The sequence below is a fragment of the Podarcis muralis genome, chromosome 7 (assembly GCF_964188315.1).
Source record: "Podarcis muralis chromosome 7, rPodMur119.hap1.1, whole genome shotgun sequence".
Lineage (NCBI taxonomy): Eukaryota > Metazoa > Chordata > Lepidosauria > Squamata > Lacertidae > Podarcis > Podarcis muralis.
The window spans coordinates 72,512,749-72,526,220 of record NC_135661.1 but is presented as its reverse complement, the minus strand read 5'-3'; the positions used below and the strand labels follow the sequence as shown (position 1 = coordinate 72,526,220).

The window sequence follows — 13,472 nt, the reverse complement described above, 5'->3', positions numbered from 1 at the left end:
GCATTTAAAATACTCAATTAATTGAGGTTCTGCACCCTCCCATATCAGAAGCCTGCCCCACGTAATGGCCTCTTTTTTTGGGGGGGGGGAAGGGATTTTTACCCGTGATCTCCCCAAAAAAGCTCAACTGTTTGCTCCCCCCAACAAAAATCCTGATTACGCCCATGGTAAGTACACTCAGCACGACTTATTTTTAAGCAGGCGCTGCAAGTACGTGACTAACTGCAATAGTGTCCTGAAATGTATTTGTAACACTAGGGCTGAGCAATTCTGAAAATTAGCACGTACGCCAGCTAGAGAGTAATCCTGTGGCCTGTTTACTTGGAAGCACTTTAGAAGTATTTAAAAGGGATATCGGGAAACGAGTACCCTCTGAGCAGTGACCGAAATAAATCGGTTCATTCATTCATCGGGAAACAATTATTCTTCCCACCCACTGAGGCAAGGAGGACACAAAGCATTAGATTTGAATATTATTACTTTTAATTATTAAATGTTAGGAAACACTATTCTAGCACTAATACAGCCCTCCAGCAATGATACCGAAAATGCAGGTGAGCATTTCTAACAAAAGGCAGGGCGGGCATCTTAGAGATGTAAGTTCTTCTTAAAAGTGTCTACAGTATTATAATGTGCTCCTACAAGTCCTCTGAGACAACAAATATATAGAATGACGGCAGCAAAGGAAACTGCTAGGGAGCCCTGCTTAAATGCAGCACAGATGGCCATGTCCAAGTTAGACTCTCCGAGTGCCAACCGTTTCCTTCCCCATAAAAAATATGCATCTCAGAGTTACTGTTTCATAGGGTGGTGTCGAGCAAGAGTGGGAAAGAATGCCTGCTGCAATGAGTGACACTGAGTGTATTTTATGATGCTCAGGAACAAAGGATACTCCTTTCACACCTACACGGGAGCCCCTACAGCACTGTGAGCACCTGTAATTACCACTTCTTGGATCAGCAAAAATTCAAGCTGCAGACTAAGGTAGCAATCCAGAACTGGTGCTCCTGCTGGGGGCCAAGATGCTGTTAAGCTTGCGCATAAGGTGGCACTCTTCACAAGGATGCACGACCAAGGGTGGAGCAGTCGGGTGGCAGGGGGGAGTCCCCCTTTGATGAACTTTCCTTAGTCCCAAAAGTCCCAAAGAAACAAAACTGTTTTCTCTGCCAGGCAGCAGGTGTTAAAAAAAACACAGGAGCCCAAACTAAAGGGAGAAACTTGTCAGCAACCACAGGATGGGCATAATGTAAATCTCTGGACTTTAGCTCACCACCATAAGCTGCACTTAACTAAATAAATAACCATAACACAATAGAACATAACAGAATATCACAAATACAGCATAAATCATATTGTGAAACAATTGCAACCTATAAAACACTCTTAACAAAGCAAAACATCACAATTAAAGCAAAAGTCCTATTATATGATTAACAAATCAACACGGCATTTTTAATCTATAAAACAATATTAACAACACCAGTGAAATTTATTCTTAATTATTTACAGCAAAACAAGACAATAGAACTGAAAATTTGCAAACCTGACCCTAAATTTATTTGAGCAGAAACAAGTTCCACTGAGTTCAATGAGAGTCACTACCCTAAGAATACTCATTACTGTCGTTTAGGATGCTTAGATTTTTAGGGAAAGCACTAGCAGCAGGGTCCCCATTAAGGACCTAGAACAGTGTGGGGATATACAAAAGGGGACCCAGGCAGGGGTCCCACCAGACCTGGTAAAGGTAAAAGGACCCCTGACCTTTAGGTCCAGTCGCGGACGACTCTCGGGGGTTGCGGTGCTCATCTTGCTTTATATACAGCTTCCAGCTCATGTGGTCATGACTAAGCCACTTCTGGCAAACCAGTTTACCTTCCTGCCGGAGCGGTACCTATTTATCTATTTGCACTTTGACGTGCTTTTGAACTGCTAGGTTGGCAGGAGCAGGGACCGAGCAACGGGAGCTCACCCTGTCGAGGGGATTCGAACTGCCAACCTTCTGATTGGCAAGCCCTGGGCTCTGTGGTTTAGACCACAGCGCCACCCGCGTCCCACCAGACCTGGAGCCAGCCCTATTTGCCCTCCCTTCCATCCTAGCAATCAAGAGGCATCTTTCCTGCGGTGGGATCAGATTCTCCATACGGGTCAATTATCTGCAACTACCACTACTACTACACAGTAACCAAAAATGCGAAAACTTTGCAGAGAGGCTTAGGCAACATCTGACTGCTGGCCGGAAGTTTGGTGGCTCGAGCCCACCCAGGATTCCTGCATTGCACTCTTCTCTACCAACCCCATGACTCCCAATCTTACACTGTGCCCCGCTCCTTAAAATACACACGCACAGAACGCAGAGATCAATTCAAAGAAAGGAAGCGGGCAGCCCATTGGCCGAAGCTTGCCGCCCCCCGCCCCGCCCCCGGCAAAAAGTCGCCTACAACTCCCAGCATGCAGCGGGCCAGAGGCGGTTTTTCTGCATTCGTGCGAACTGGCATCAGAGAAGGAGCGATTGGCAGAGAGGTGGCTTCTGCTGTTGCAACTGCGGGTGTTTTGCTGCTTCTTCGCTTGGGGGTGTCCGGGATCGCGCGAGGGCGGGGCGAAGGGGAGCAAGGGCAGAAAGGCCAGCAGCAAAGCAAGCAGCAAAGTCCTTTGGTCCGGAGAATCGGGGACCGGCTTCTGCCCTCTCTCCTGGAGTCAACGCTGTCCGGCGCAAGAGAAGCGGCTCCGAAAGGTCAGCTGCAGCAGAACCGAAAGCCTTTCCGGCACCTTGGAGCCCGGGACGAGCTGGGCAGTGCAATGCTGCGCGTGTGTCTACTCGGGAGTAAGCCCCAGCGAGTTCAGTAGGGCTTGTTGCCGGGCAAGAGCGCACAGGGCTGGCTGCCTGGCAGGAGCTTGGCAAGATAAAAATAAAAGATCCCAGAGATCCCGCTTCATCGATCACGTGAAGGGTCGGGAGAGAAAGAGGAAACTGCTGTAAGGTAAAAAGGTAAAGCTGCTGTAAACACGGAGGCCATAAATGTGCGCAAGAAGCGCAGTCTTGTGGCCCTTCTTTGCAAAATCCCATGCTTGTTAAAGGTACCCATCCTGCCTTTAAGGTATTTTCTGTTTCCCTCCTTAGTTCATACAATATATCTTCCTATTTTGAACGTTCAATATCACTTGGCCGTAATGCCTAGAATCCTCTGTATCAAGTGAGACACAGGTTTATTTTTTCTCTTGCAGGGAACTGTGATTCTGGTAAACATGCTGCACACGAAGGTGAAAACGGAAAAGCCAGGTAGGGGGGCTCTGAAAACTCTGCCACGAAAGTCAGGGGGAAGCAGCAGCGGCTGAAAGGGCAGTGCAGAAGTGACCTCATCATCACCACAGCACCCACTGGGCACGAGGTTGGGGACAGCCGCTATGGAGAAAAAAGAGATCCAATGTTGTACTGTAAAGTGGAGGGGGTGGGTAAACGCTTTCTGCCAGAATAATGATTTTCTCCCCTGCGGACCTTCCCCAGATCTAGAGACGGCCAATGCTCGAAACCGCCTCGATGCTGTGCTGCAATGCCTACTGGAGAAGTCTGAGGTTGATCGGTAAGTATTGCCAGGTTCTTTTGGGTTCAGGAGTAGGCAATGTATTAGCTTGCAATTTCTTATATACCGTCGCCTAGAAGGACGAGGCCTTAGATTCCTTGTGGCGTGCTTTGCGACTAGCTCCTTCTCCTGCGAGGAGTACAGTGGTACCTCGGGTTAAGTACTTAATTCGTTCTGGAGGTCCGTTCTTAACCTGAACCTGTTCCTAACCTGAAGCACCACTTTAGGGGCCTCCTGCTGCTGCTGCGCTGCCGCTGCACGATTTCTGTTCTCATCCTGAAGCAAAGTTCTTAACCCGAGGTAATATTTCTGGGTTAGCAGAGTCTGTAACCTGAAGCGTATGTAACCCGAGGTACCACTGTAGTTGCTCCAAGAGGTGGGTCCTCAGATGAGATGCCAGTTTCCCCCCTCGGACACTAACATCCTGTTCCCCCTTTTCCTGACTCATCTCCACAGGGAGCAGATGGAAGAGGACTCTGGGAAGACTCCCTCAGATGTACTCAGCAAGTAAGACACTCAAGCATTCCCTAGTTGCCTTCACTTGCCCTTGACTGCTGTACCATGCCATCAAATTTTTGGGTGGGGAGGAGGCTGTTGCCAAGGACCAGCTCCTAGATAGCTAAAATAATATTGTAGCTATGTCTGCCAGCCAGGGAAAACTGGGGTGGGTGGAAGAGATTCCTGTATTGAAGTAGATGACCTGCAACACTAAAATTCTTTGATCCTGTGGTCCTGCCACTTTGGAACTAAGAATTGCCCTTCTAGATCAGGCCAAGGTCCATTTTGTCTAGTATCCTGTCTCCAGGATGCTGGGCAGCAAACAACACCATTCCCTTTATTTCTGATGGTTGGACTGATGGTGCCAGAGTTGCCAGAATGGTACCACCCATGCACAAAAGTTAGACCTGGGAGAACTCTAGGTTTGCAGAAGTAAAATATGTTTTAAAAACTGCTGTGGCAGTGCAGAATAGTAATGACCATACCTCATTGTTTATTCCCAGCAGAATAGGGTTGGGTGGATGAGGCTGATAGTGTAGCCCCACTTACCTGGGAGTAAGCCCCATTGAATTCAGTAAACCCCCTATGACTGCACATGCCTCCTGTGTTACACCGAATGTGAACAGGTGGGCAAGACTTGCCCAGGAATATGTTGAAACTGAAGAAAGGAAGGATTTCTCCTGCCCCCCCCCCCTTAGAGGCCCACTTCTATTGAGAATCATGCGTTTAGACAGTTGGCTTTTGTTCCCTGCTTCTTCTCTGGGTTTCTTTCCTTTCTTTTCTCTCCAAAGTGTCTAGGACAGGGGTCAGCCATGGGCTGGTCCACCGTCCCTCAGACCATGTGGTGGGACAGACTATATTTTGGGGGGGAAATATGAACGAATTCCTATGCCCCACAAATAACCCAGAGATGCATTTTAAATAAAAGGACACATTCTACTCTGGTAAAAACACACTGATTCCCAGACCATCCGCGGGTCGGATTGAGAAGGCAATTGGGCCGCATCCGGCCCCCGGGCCTTAGGTTGCCTACCCCTGGTCTAGGAGAATGGAAGGAACCTGTGAAAATGAGCCCCACAGCTTTGCCCTAAATATCCTAATAGGTTAAGCATATAACAATTTGCAGAAAACAAACAAACCTAGCTACTAGGTTTTGTGTGTCTGTGTTTGCAAAGAGGGCTAATAAAAAAGATCTTAATTTGTAAAGTTGCCATGGGATATTTATTTTTATATAAGGGCTTTAAAAATGGTCCCGACTTCTACTGAAAGTCATGGGAGAGGAGTGTTCTTGGGGGCCCCAAAATCCTAAGAATGGTTAATCCTCTCCTGGGACCAGCTATCCTGGGGAGTAGGGTTTTTTTCCCCCTTTTTCTTCTTGCTGGTGAAGCTATTGCATTCTGGGCAATTCCTAAATCCTCTTGCTTTGCGGTTTCAGGGACTCTTCTCCTACTGCCACAGGAAAGAGGTATGGTTCTTTACAGCGTCTTCCCCACCTGTTGATAACCATAGCATAGGAGATTTCAGATTTCACCATTCTTAGCTCAGCTGGTAGAACACGAGACTCTTAATCTTAGGGTTGTGGGTTTGAGCCCCACACTGGGCAAAATATTCCTGTGCTGCAGGGGGTTGGACTAGATGACCATTGTTGTCCCTTCTTACAATTCTGCGAGTCTGTTATTCCATTGTACTCATTCACCGGAAAATGGCATTTAGGCAGTGTGGACTGGCCAGTTGATGCTCCTGAGCTGGATTTCAAATAATAAAGTTAAGTAAGCCTATCACTCAAAATACACCTTCTGGAGGTTCTCTAGCACAGGTCTCTCATGCTTGAAACTATTGCTGCTGCAAACATCACACTGTCGGTTGTATCCTGTGTTAGTCCTACTCAGTAGATCCGTTGCCATTAATGGACATGACTAACTTAGGTCCATTAAGTTCAGTGGATCCTACTCTGAGCAAAACTGAGTTAGCCGTGTGTTATTTCATGGGCTCACACATTTTGGTTGGCTTTGTTGGCCAACTGTTGCTTGTATTTGCCACCAACACCATCCACTGACATGCAGGGGGAACTTGAGGAAAGGTTGGGATCTTGTGCCTGAGCACATATTGAGACTGAGAAGCAGTGCAGCTTCTTGCTGCTTCCAAGGTCAACAGGTGAGCCCTCTCCCTTCGTCCCTCCAGCTGTTGCTGAATGAACTACAGCTCCCATCAGCCCCAAAAAGCATGGCCAATGGCCTGGGATGATAGGAATTGTAATTCAGCAACACCTGGAGGGTCAAATATTCCAGCTTTTAAGGCTTGCACTACGCAGCATTCCCATCAAATTTTGTATTATGTGTTTTTTTATATTGTAATTTTATGCTGTGAACTGTGCAGTATACAAATTTAATAAATAATAGTAATAATCAGCCAGTGTTAGCGGCTTTCAGTTTTAGTTGCACAAGTGATGCTGTGGCTTGCCCCCAGGGCTTGGAAAATGCCTCCAGGCCTTTCTGACACTTGTGCAGCGAGTCAGCCGGCTGCACAGTTTCTAAACTGTGGCGTTGCTCTCAGGCCGTCCAGCCGGTTCTCTCACCACCGCCGCAAGAAGAGGAAAGAGACGGACGATGGATTGACGGAGGGTGGGCAGCAGAAACAGAGTGAGTAGAAACAGGGGGCTGATCCAGCAAGACTCCCCCGAAAGATGTGGTTGATCACAGAGTTGGCCGAATCAGGATGTGGGTGGAGCCTGTGAGAAGGCCACTCCTATCCCCTCCTTGAAGCTGGCAATCCTTGAAGCCAGTGCAGGCTAGCTTATCTGAGCAAATGGGGCACTTTCCCATCAACCTTATTCTGGCCTTAGCCATCCCCTGCCTCCTTCCTTACAACTGGTCAGGGCATGGCTTTATGTGTCATTGGCTCTGGCTCCACCTATTGTTACCAACACTGGCAATAATAATAATAATAATAATAATAATAATAATAATAATAATAATAAATGGACATGTCTTTAAGTTAACATCTTACACTAAAAATCTGACAGTACCAAATTATCGAAGGTTTTTCACCAAAGTCTTTCCTTCTGCCGTGTTGGATGGCAGGTTGAGAGGAGTTCCCTACCAGGACAGACTTTGCTTGTGTGCTCAAGACATCGATTCCATAAAACATATTTTGCTGCACTGTGCGAAATATGAGCAAGCCAGGGCTGAACTGATATTACCCTTGCTGGTACCTTTCCCGGGAAAATCAGAGGCTCACCATGTCAGGTTCCTATTGGAAGACTGGCAAATGCTAGAACATTAGCAGTGGCGAAGTTTTTAATCAGTGGTTGCAAGAACCAGTGATTCCTATCTTTAAGTCTGAACAAAATGCTTGTTTAACCTGGAGGTAGGCTGTCTGAATTGTGCATTGCTTTGTAACGATTTGTTGGGTCTCTGGACCGTAATAAAGATTGATTGATTGATAATAAATGGAGCCCTTAGTGGCTTCCATATAACCACAAGAACCAGATGACATTTTTAAAGGGCTGCCTTGCAGAGCTATGTCTTGCTGCCTTGTCCCCCGCAGACACCTATGTCATCAAGCTGTTTGACCGGAGCGTCGACCTGGCGCAGTTCTCCGAGAGCACCCCGCTGTACCCCATCTGTCGGGCCTGGATGCGGAACAGCCCCATGGTCCGGGAGCAGGAGCGATCTCCCAGCCCGAATCTGCCTGTCCTACTGGAGGATGAGGAGGTACTAAATAAGAGGCCCTCGCTTAGGAAAGGGTGCGGCAGGGCCAGTCCTCTCATTGGGCAGAGTGAGCCCTTTGCCACAGGTGGCAGACAAGGGGGAGGTAGCAGACTGGTATTCCTCCCCCCATCCACTGCTGCTGCCCATCTTGGTTCAGTGTGGCAGGGCCTGGCAAAGGTGGCCCAGAGAACTGTTACAGCTGACTATTACCTCAAGGGATCTAGGAATGCCTGCGCTACTACCACCTAATCCAACATCAAAAAATATTACCACAAAACTTCAGAGGGGAAGGGTTGGCTGCACTGACATTGGACAGAATTCTACCCGGCTGCCATGAAAACAAAGCTCACTCTTTTTGGTTAATACTCTTGTGTGTGTACTGGCCAGGTTCAACATGTTAGGCCGAACCTTGGCTCAGCAAGACCACACAAATTTGCAGGCCTCCCAGAGAGGAGCTCACACAGCCGCCTTGCTTCTGAGTTTTAAATAACCGATAATTTGCTGCCACCTCACTCTGCCCAGTGATGAGGCCAGCCCTGCAGTGTGGCATAGTGGTTAGAGGTTTGGGCTTGGCTGCTGGCTCAGAGATGGAAAGAAGATAAAGTTCCAGCCAAAGAGGAATGGCTGATGAAGATGATGGGCTATGCCGAAATGGCGAAACTGACTGGGAAAATCAGAAACCAGGAAGAGAAGAATTTTAAGAAGGAATGGGGGAAATTTATAATGTACTTAAGAGAACACTGTAAACAACTAAAAACATTGGCAGGATTTGAGTGATGCTTGTAATGTACGAGAAACTATGGGAAAATAGATTATTATTCTTTTAACAAATTAGAGAAAATAAGCACATGAAGGGGGGGAAAGATTGACAATGGTAACCATGGAAGGGCAGAGGGAAGTCAAGGGATTCAGAGGAGTCTAAATGAGGAGGTGAACGATGTGTTTGAATTTAAATTTGTTATGTAAAACTTAATACAAATTTTTTTAAAAAAAGGTTTGGACTTGGACTGCAGAGGCCCAGGCTCAAATTCCTACTCAGCCCCCCACAGCGCCCAATCGTTGCCTAAGCGACCTCCCAGCTTACATTGCGATCAGGAAATGGGAACATTCTCATGTATACTGCCTCGAGCTGAGAAACGGGTGGTGTATAAACATAGAAAATGAATAGGGGGAAACTTTTCGGCTTGTCAAGTCCACAGTCGAAGAGATACTGAGCCTGTGCCTCTCTTCTTTCCCCGTGTTTTTGATCCTAGGGCGCCGAAGGTCTGAATGGGAAGAGCCAGGATGTGTACAAGCTGCCGCCCCCTGCTCCCTGCCACACAAATGCCGCAGGGGAACCAGTAAACCTGCGTATCCCATCCCCGCTAGAGCCTGAAGACAAGGCGAAAGTAGCTGCTGACACGGTCAGAGCACCCTAAAGCAGGGAGGTGGGGGAGAAGGGAGAAAAGGAATGTGGGAGCTCTGCTGATTTGAAGCAATTTATATTCAGGGATGCGGGTGGCGCTGTGGGTTAAACCACAGAGCCCAGGACTTGCCGAGCAGAAGGTCGGCGGTTCGAATCCCCGCAACGGGGTGAACTACCGTTGCTCGGTCCCTGCTACTGCCAACCTAGCAGTTCAAAAGCACGTCAAAGTGCAAGTAGATAAATAGGTACCGCTCCGGCAGGAAGGTAAACTGTGTTTCCGTGCGCTGCTCTGGTTCGCCAGAAGCGGCTTAGTCATGCTGGCCACATGACCCGGAAGCTGTACGCCGGCTCCCTCGGCCAATAAAGCAAGATGAGCGCCGCAACCCCAAAGTTGGCCACGACTGGACCTAATTGTCAGGGGTCCCTTTACCTTTACCTATATTTATACTCCGTTTTTTTCTGGGGGGACGCAGGGTACGCATACCCCTAAACATTTTGTGAATCTAAGTTTGGCCTCTTTGAGGGGCAATATCTCAATATGAGTAGGAAAATGAGAGTACCCCTAAACATTTTTTTAGGGGGGAAAGCACTGTTTATATTTATATCTTGCTCTTCCTCATGCAGGAGCCAAGAGCAGCAAACACATCCACAATAAAACAGTTTAAAAACATTCTAAAAACATTTGAAGGATCCAGGGAACTGTAGTGCTGAGAGCTGTCAGGAAACCCCATTCCCCTCACAGAGCTGCAGTTTCCAGGAAGAGGGTCTGACTGTGAAACCACTCTGTGAATTGTAGCTCTGGGAGGCAAATTGGGAGGGGGGTCTCCTGACACCTCCCAGCATTAAATCACAGTTCCCAGGACTCGGGGGGGGGGGGGCAGCCGTGACTGTTTAAAGTGGCATGATACTGCTTTAAACGAATTGTGCAGATGAGTATTGTCTGCTACTGGTGGCAGCTGCACTCACATAAATACACAAATTTTACACGTGCAAATATTGAATGTATAGGCCATTTTAAACATTTCATTTCTTTTAACAAGTAAAGATACCATATTTTTCGCCCTATAGGACGCACTTTTTCCCCTCCAAAAATGAAGGGGAAATGTGCATGCGTCCTATGGGGCGAATACAGGCTTTCGCTGAAGCCTGGAGAGCGAGAGGGGTAGGTGCGCACCGACCCCTCTCGCTCTCCAGGCTTCAGGAGAGCCCCACCGCCATCCCGCTGTCCCCCGACTTTGTTAGAAGGCTGGCGGGGGGGAGAAGCCTGCTCCCTGTCGCCAGCCCCGCAAACTCGGGGGACAGTGGGGAGGCGCAGCGCGCCATCCCGCTGTCTCCCGACCTGGTTTGGAGGCTGGCGGAGGGCTTCCCCCTTCCCCAGCCCCGCAAGCTCCCAGAGCTCTGGGTCGCGTTCTGGGGGAGAGGGAAGCTCGGGCTTCCCCTGCCCCAGCCCCGCGCCTGGGGGGGATATAATTTTTTCCCTTTATTCCCCCCCCCCAAAAAAATCTAGGTGCATCCTATGGGCCGGTGCGTCCTATAGGGCGAAAAATACGGTAATTATTTAAAGTCAACAGACTCTCAGCATGTTGACTGTGATTTCGGCAAGAAAATATCTCTGCATTTTCATTTTCTCCAACTAAGGGGGTTACTGCATCTTCATTTCATTTGCTTCTTGGCCTTTGGATAGCTTTTGAGTTGATTGGGTTATTCTGCTTGCCAGGCCGCTGTGTCAGCCCTACAGGGCTTTAGGCCAAGCAGAGTGCTGACGAAATCCTCTTTCTTTCTCTCTTTCTTTCTCTCTCTCGCTCTCCCCCCAACTCCAGGCTTCTGATGCCGTACCATCAATGTCCTCCCTCATCTACAAGAACATGGAGCGGTGGAAGAAGATCAGGCAGAGGTAGGATGCTGGGCTCTGGAAGCAAGGAGGAGGAGGGCATGAGGCAGAGAACCTTTTGCAGCAGAGGCTGGTCCATTAAGGCAAACTGGGGCACTGCCCCACAAACTGTGCCAGATTCATTTATGACCATCGTCCTTTATTAAATGCGTTTAGCACCCTTCCTTGGTAGATCTCAGGGTGCTTCACGAGCATAAAAATGCTAGGTAAAAACTCAAAATACATAATAAAAACAGGAATGAAATGAACCCATAACTGCCCCTCCCCAGCACTCCCACAAACACATTTTCAGTGATCTAGGATGTTAGCCAAAGGCCTGGTTGAAGAGGAATGTTTTTGCCTGGCACCTAAAGGTGTATAATGAAGGTGCCAGGCAATTTAGGGTGGTGCAAGCTGGTCTCCCACACAGGGCACCAAGCTGAAGGGGCGCCCAAATAATAACAACACCTACATACGGGTATAGAAAAAAATCAACTGTACCAAAATGAATTATTGTGAAAATAAGAAGGGGGGGGGGGGATTTTGTCCTCCCTCAGGGCACCATATTACCAAAGCCACTGCCACCGACTTCAGTCTGCCTTCAGCCCCGCCCCTTACCTGCCTCCCTCCTTACCTGCGGTCAGTCAAGGGAGTGGCCCTGGCTTCCTCTCCTTTGATTCCTGTAGAGCAGAAGAGCTTTCCAAACTCTGTGTCGCGACACGTTAGTGCTTCGGTTGCCATGTGTAGGCGTGCTTGTGTGAACGCTCTTATAAAGGGTTAGTTTAACCTCTGGCTTGCTAGTAAAACTGAATTACCGTGTCATGAAACGACGCATGTCTAAAAAGTGTGTCACTGACATGAGAAGTTTGGGAAGCTCTGCCATAGAGCTTAGCAGGGAGGAAGTCGGAGACGAAACTAGAACTAGGTAGCTCCGCCCACCATAAGTCTCTAGCGCCACCTACCATCGGTCTCCCTGCCTGACACCCTACCAGCCTCAAGGGGCACCAGCGACCGCTGTTTGTGGGGATCGTGGGAAACAACTGATCTGAGAGAGCCATGGGTACAAAGAGACGTACGGGGCTGTGTGGCTGACGTGTGGCCTCCGCTATTCACAGGTGGAAAGAGGGATCGCACAAGAACCAGCTGCGATACTCGGAGAGCATGAAGATTCTGAAGGAGATGTACGAGCGGCAGTGAGAGACACATCTGACTATAGCCAACAACCTTTTGTAAATCTCCCCTTCCCTGGAGTCCTTTGCCTCGGCATTAACTGGCTTCAGTTTTATGGAACAATAAACCCAGTATTTGGAATAGGTCCACATATATGAGTATATATCCGTTCCTTGGAGCTGAGGAGGACCCACACAGGTAAACCAGGATGCTATGAATTGTCAGGAGGTGTTGATAATCTGTGTGAAGTTGGGCAGCTTCTTCAGACCCTAGACTTGATTCCTTTGTCCCCTTGGCTCCCCCACCCCAAGGCTGCCTAATGAATCCTCTTAAGGCAGAAAATAATGTAAAGAGGTTCTGCCTCATCAAGGATCTTCCTTAGCTGTAGTACTTACCTGCACCCTCTGTTCTTTTGACTTGCACTTTGAGCTTAACCTCTTGGCCACGGGTACGCAAACTAAGGCCCGGGGGCCAGATGCGGCCCAATCGCCTTCTCAATCCAGCCCGCAAACAGTCCAGGAATCAGTGTGTTTATACATGAGTAGAATGTGCCCTTTTATTTAATATGCATCTCTGGGTTATTTGTGGGGCCTGCCTGGTGTTTTTACATGAGTAGAAGGTGTGCTTTTATTTAAAATGCATCTCTGGGTTATTTGTGGGGCATAGGAATTCGTTCTCCCCCCCCCCAAATATAGTCTGGCCCCCCACAAGGTTTGAGGGAAAATGGACCGGCCCCCTACTGAAAAAGTTTGCAGACCCCTGCTCCTGACTGTTCCTGAGTACTGGCTTCATCCTATACCCCTGGCTCACCTATAGGCGTGGTTGTGAGGGGAAATAAGAGTTTCTTGGAGAAAAGGTGGGCTTTTTGTTGTTGTTTAGTCGTTTAGTCGTGTCCAACTCTTCATTACCCCATGGACCAGAGCACACCAGGCACTCCTGTCTTCCACTGCCTCCCGCAGTTTGGTCAAACTCATGCTGGTAGCTTCGAGAACACTGTCCAACCATCTCGTCCTCTGTCGTCCCCTTCCCCTTCTCCTCGCCCTCAATCTTTCCCAACACCAGGGTCTGAAAACTCCATGGACAAAGACAACTGGCATATAAAAGGTGGACTAAAGTAAAGGTAAAGGGACCCCTGACCGTTAGGTCCAGTCGTGGACGACTCTGAGGTTGCGGCGCTCATCTCGCTTTATTGGCCGAGGGAGCCAGTGTACAGCTTCCGAGTCATGTGGCCAGCATGACTA

General features: G+C 48.5%; 1 protein-coding gene across 7 annotated transcripts; it reads left to right on the top strand.

The window, feature by feature from the left end:
• Positions 1 to 146: 146 nt before the first annotated feature.
• LIN37 (lin-37 DREAM MuvB core complex component) lies at positions 147 to 12,382 on the top strand. 7 transcript variants are annotated; one of them, XM_077932078.1, is made up of 10 exons: positions 147 to 167; positions 3,223 to 3,277; positions 3,503 to 3,578; positions 4,035 to 4,085; positions 5,512 to 5,541; positions 6,630 to 6,715; positions 7,623 to 7,789; positions 9,040 to 9,189; positions 11,012 to 11,085; positions 12,177 to 12,382. In XM_077932078.1, the coding sequence occupies exons 1-10, from the start codon at positions 165 to 167 to the stop codon at positions 12,256 to 12,258; spliced, it is 774 nt and encodes a 257-aa protein (XP_077788204.1). In that variant the 5' UTR covers positions 147 to 164; the 3' UTR covers positions 12,259 to 12,382. The 7 variants fall into 7 exon arrangements, with proteins under 7 accessions (XP_077788204.1, XP_028598520.1, XP_028598519.1 ...); XM_028742686.2 differs by lacking the exon at positions 147 to 167 and adding an exon at positions 2,468 to 2,731; XM_028742685.2 differs by lacking the exon at positions 147 to 167 and adding an exon at positions 2,468 to 2,978.
• The last annotated feature ends 1,090 nt before the right edge of the window (positions 12,383 to 13,472 follow it).

What these genes read in the sequence shown, in the direction of transcription:
- LIN37 (XM_028742682.2), top strand. Translation starts at nt 3,063, where the DNA reads ATGCTTGTTAAAGGTACCCATCCTGCCTTTAAG. An exon ending in GGTGAAAACGGAAAAGCCAG is followed by an intron (nt 3,278 to 3,502) that starts GTAGGGGGGCTC and finishes GACCTTCCCCAG; the next exon opens with ATCTAGAGACGGCCAATGCT. An exon ending in CGAAAGTAGCTGCTGACACG is followed by an intron (nt 9,190 to 11,011) that starts GTCAGAGCACCC and finishes CCCCAACTCCAG; the next exon opens with GCTTCTGATGCCGTACCATC.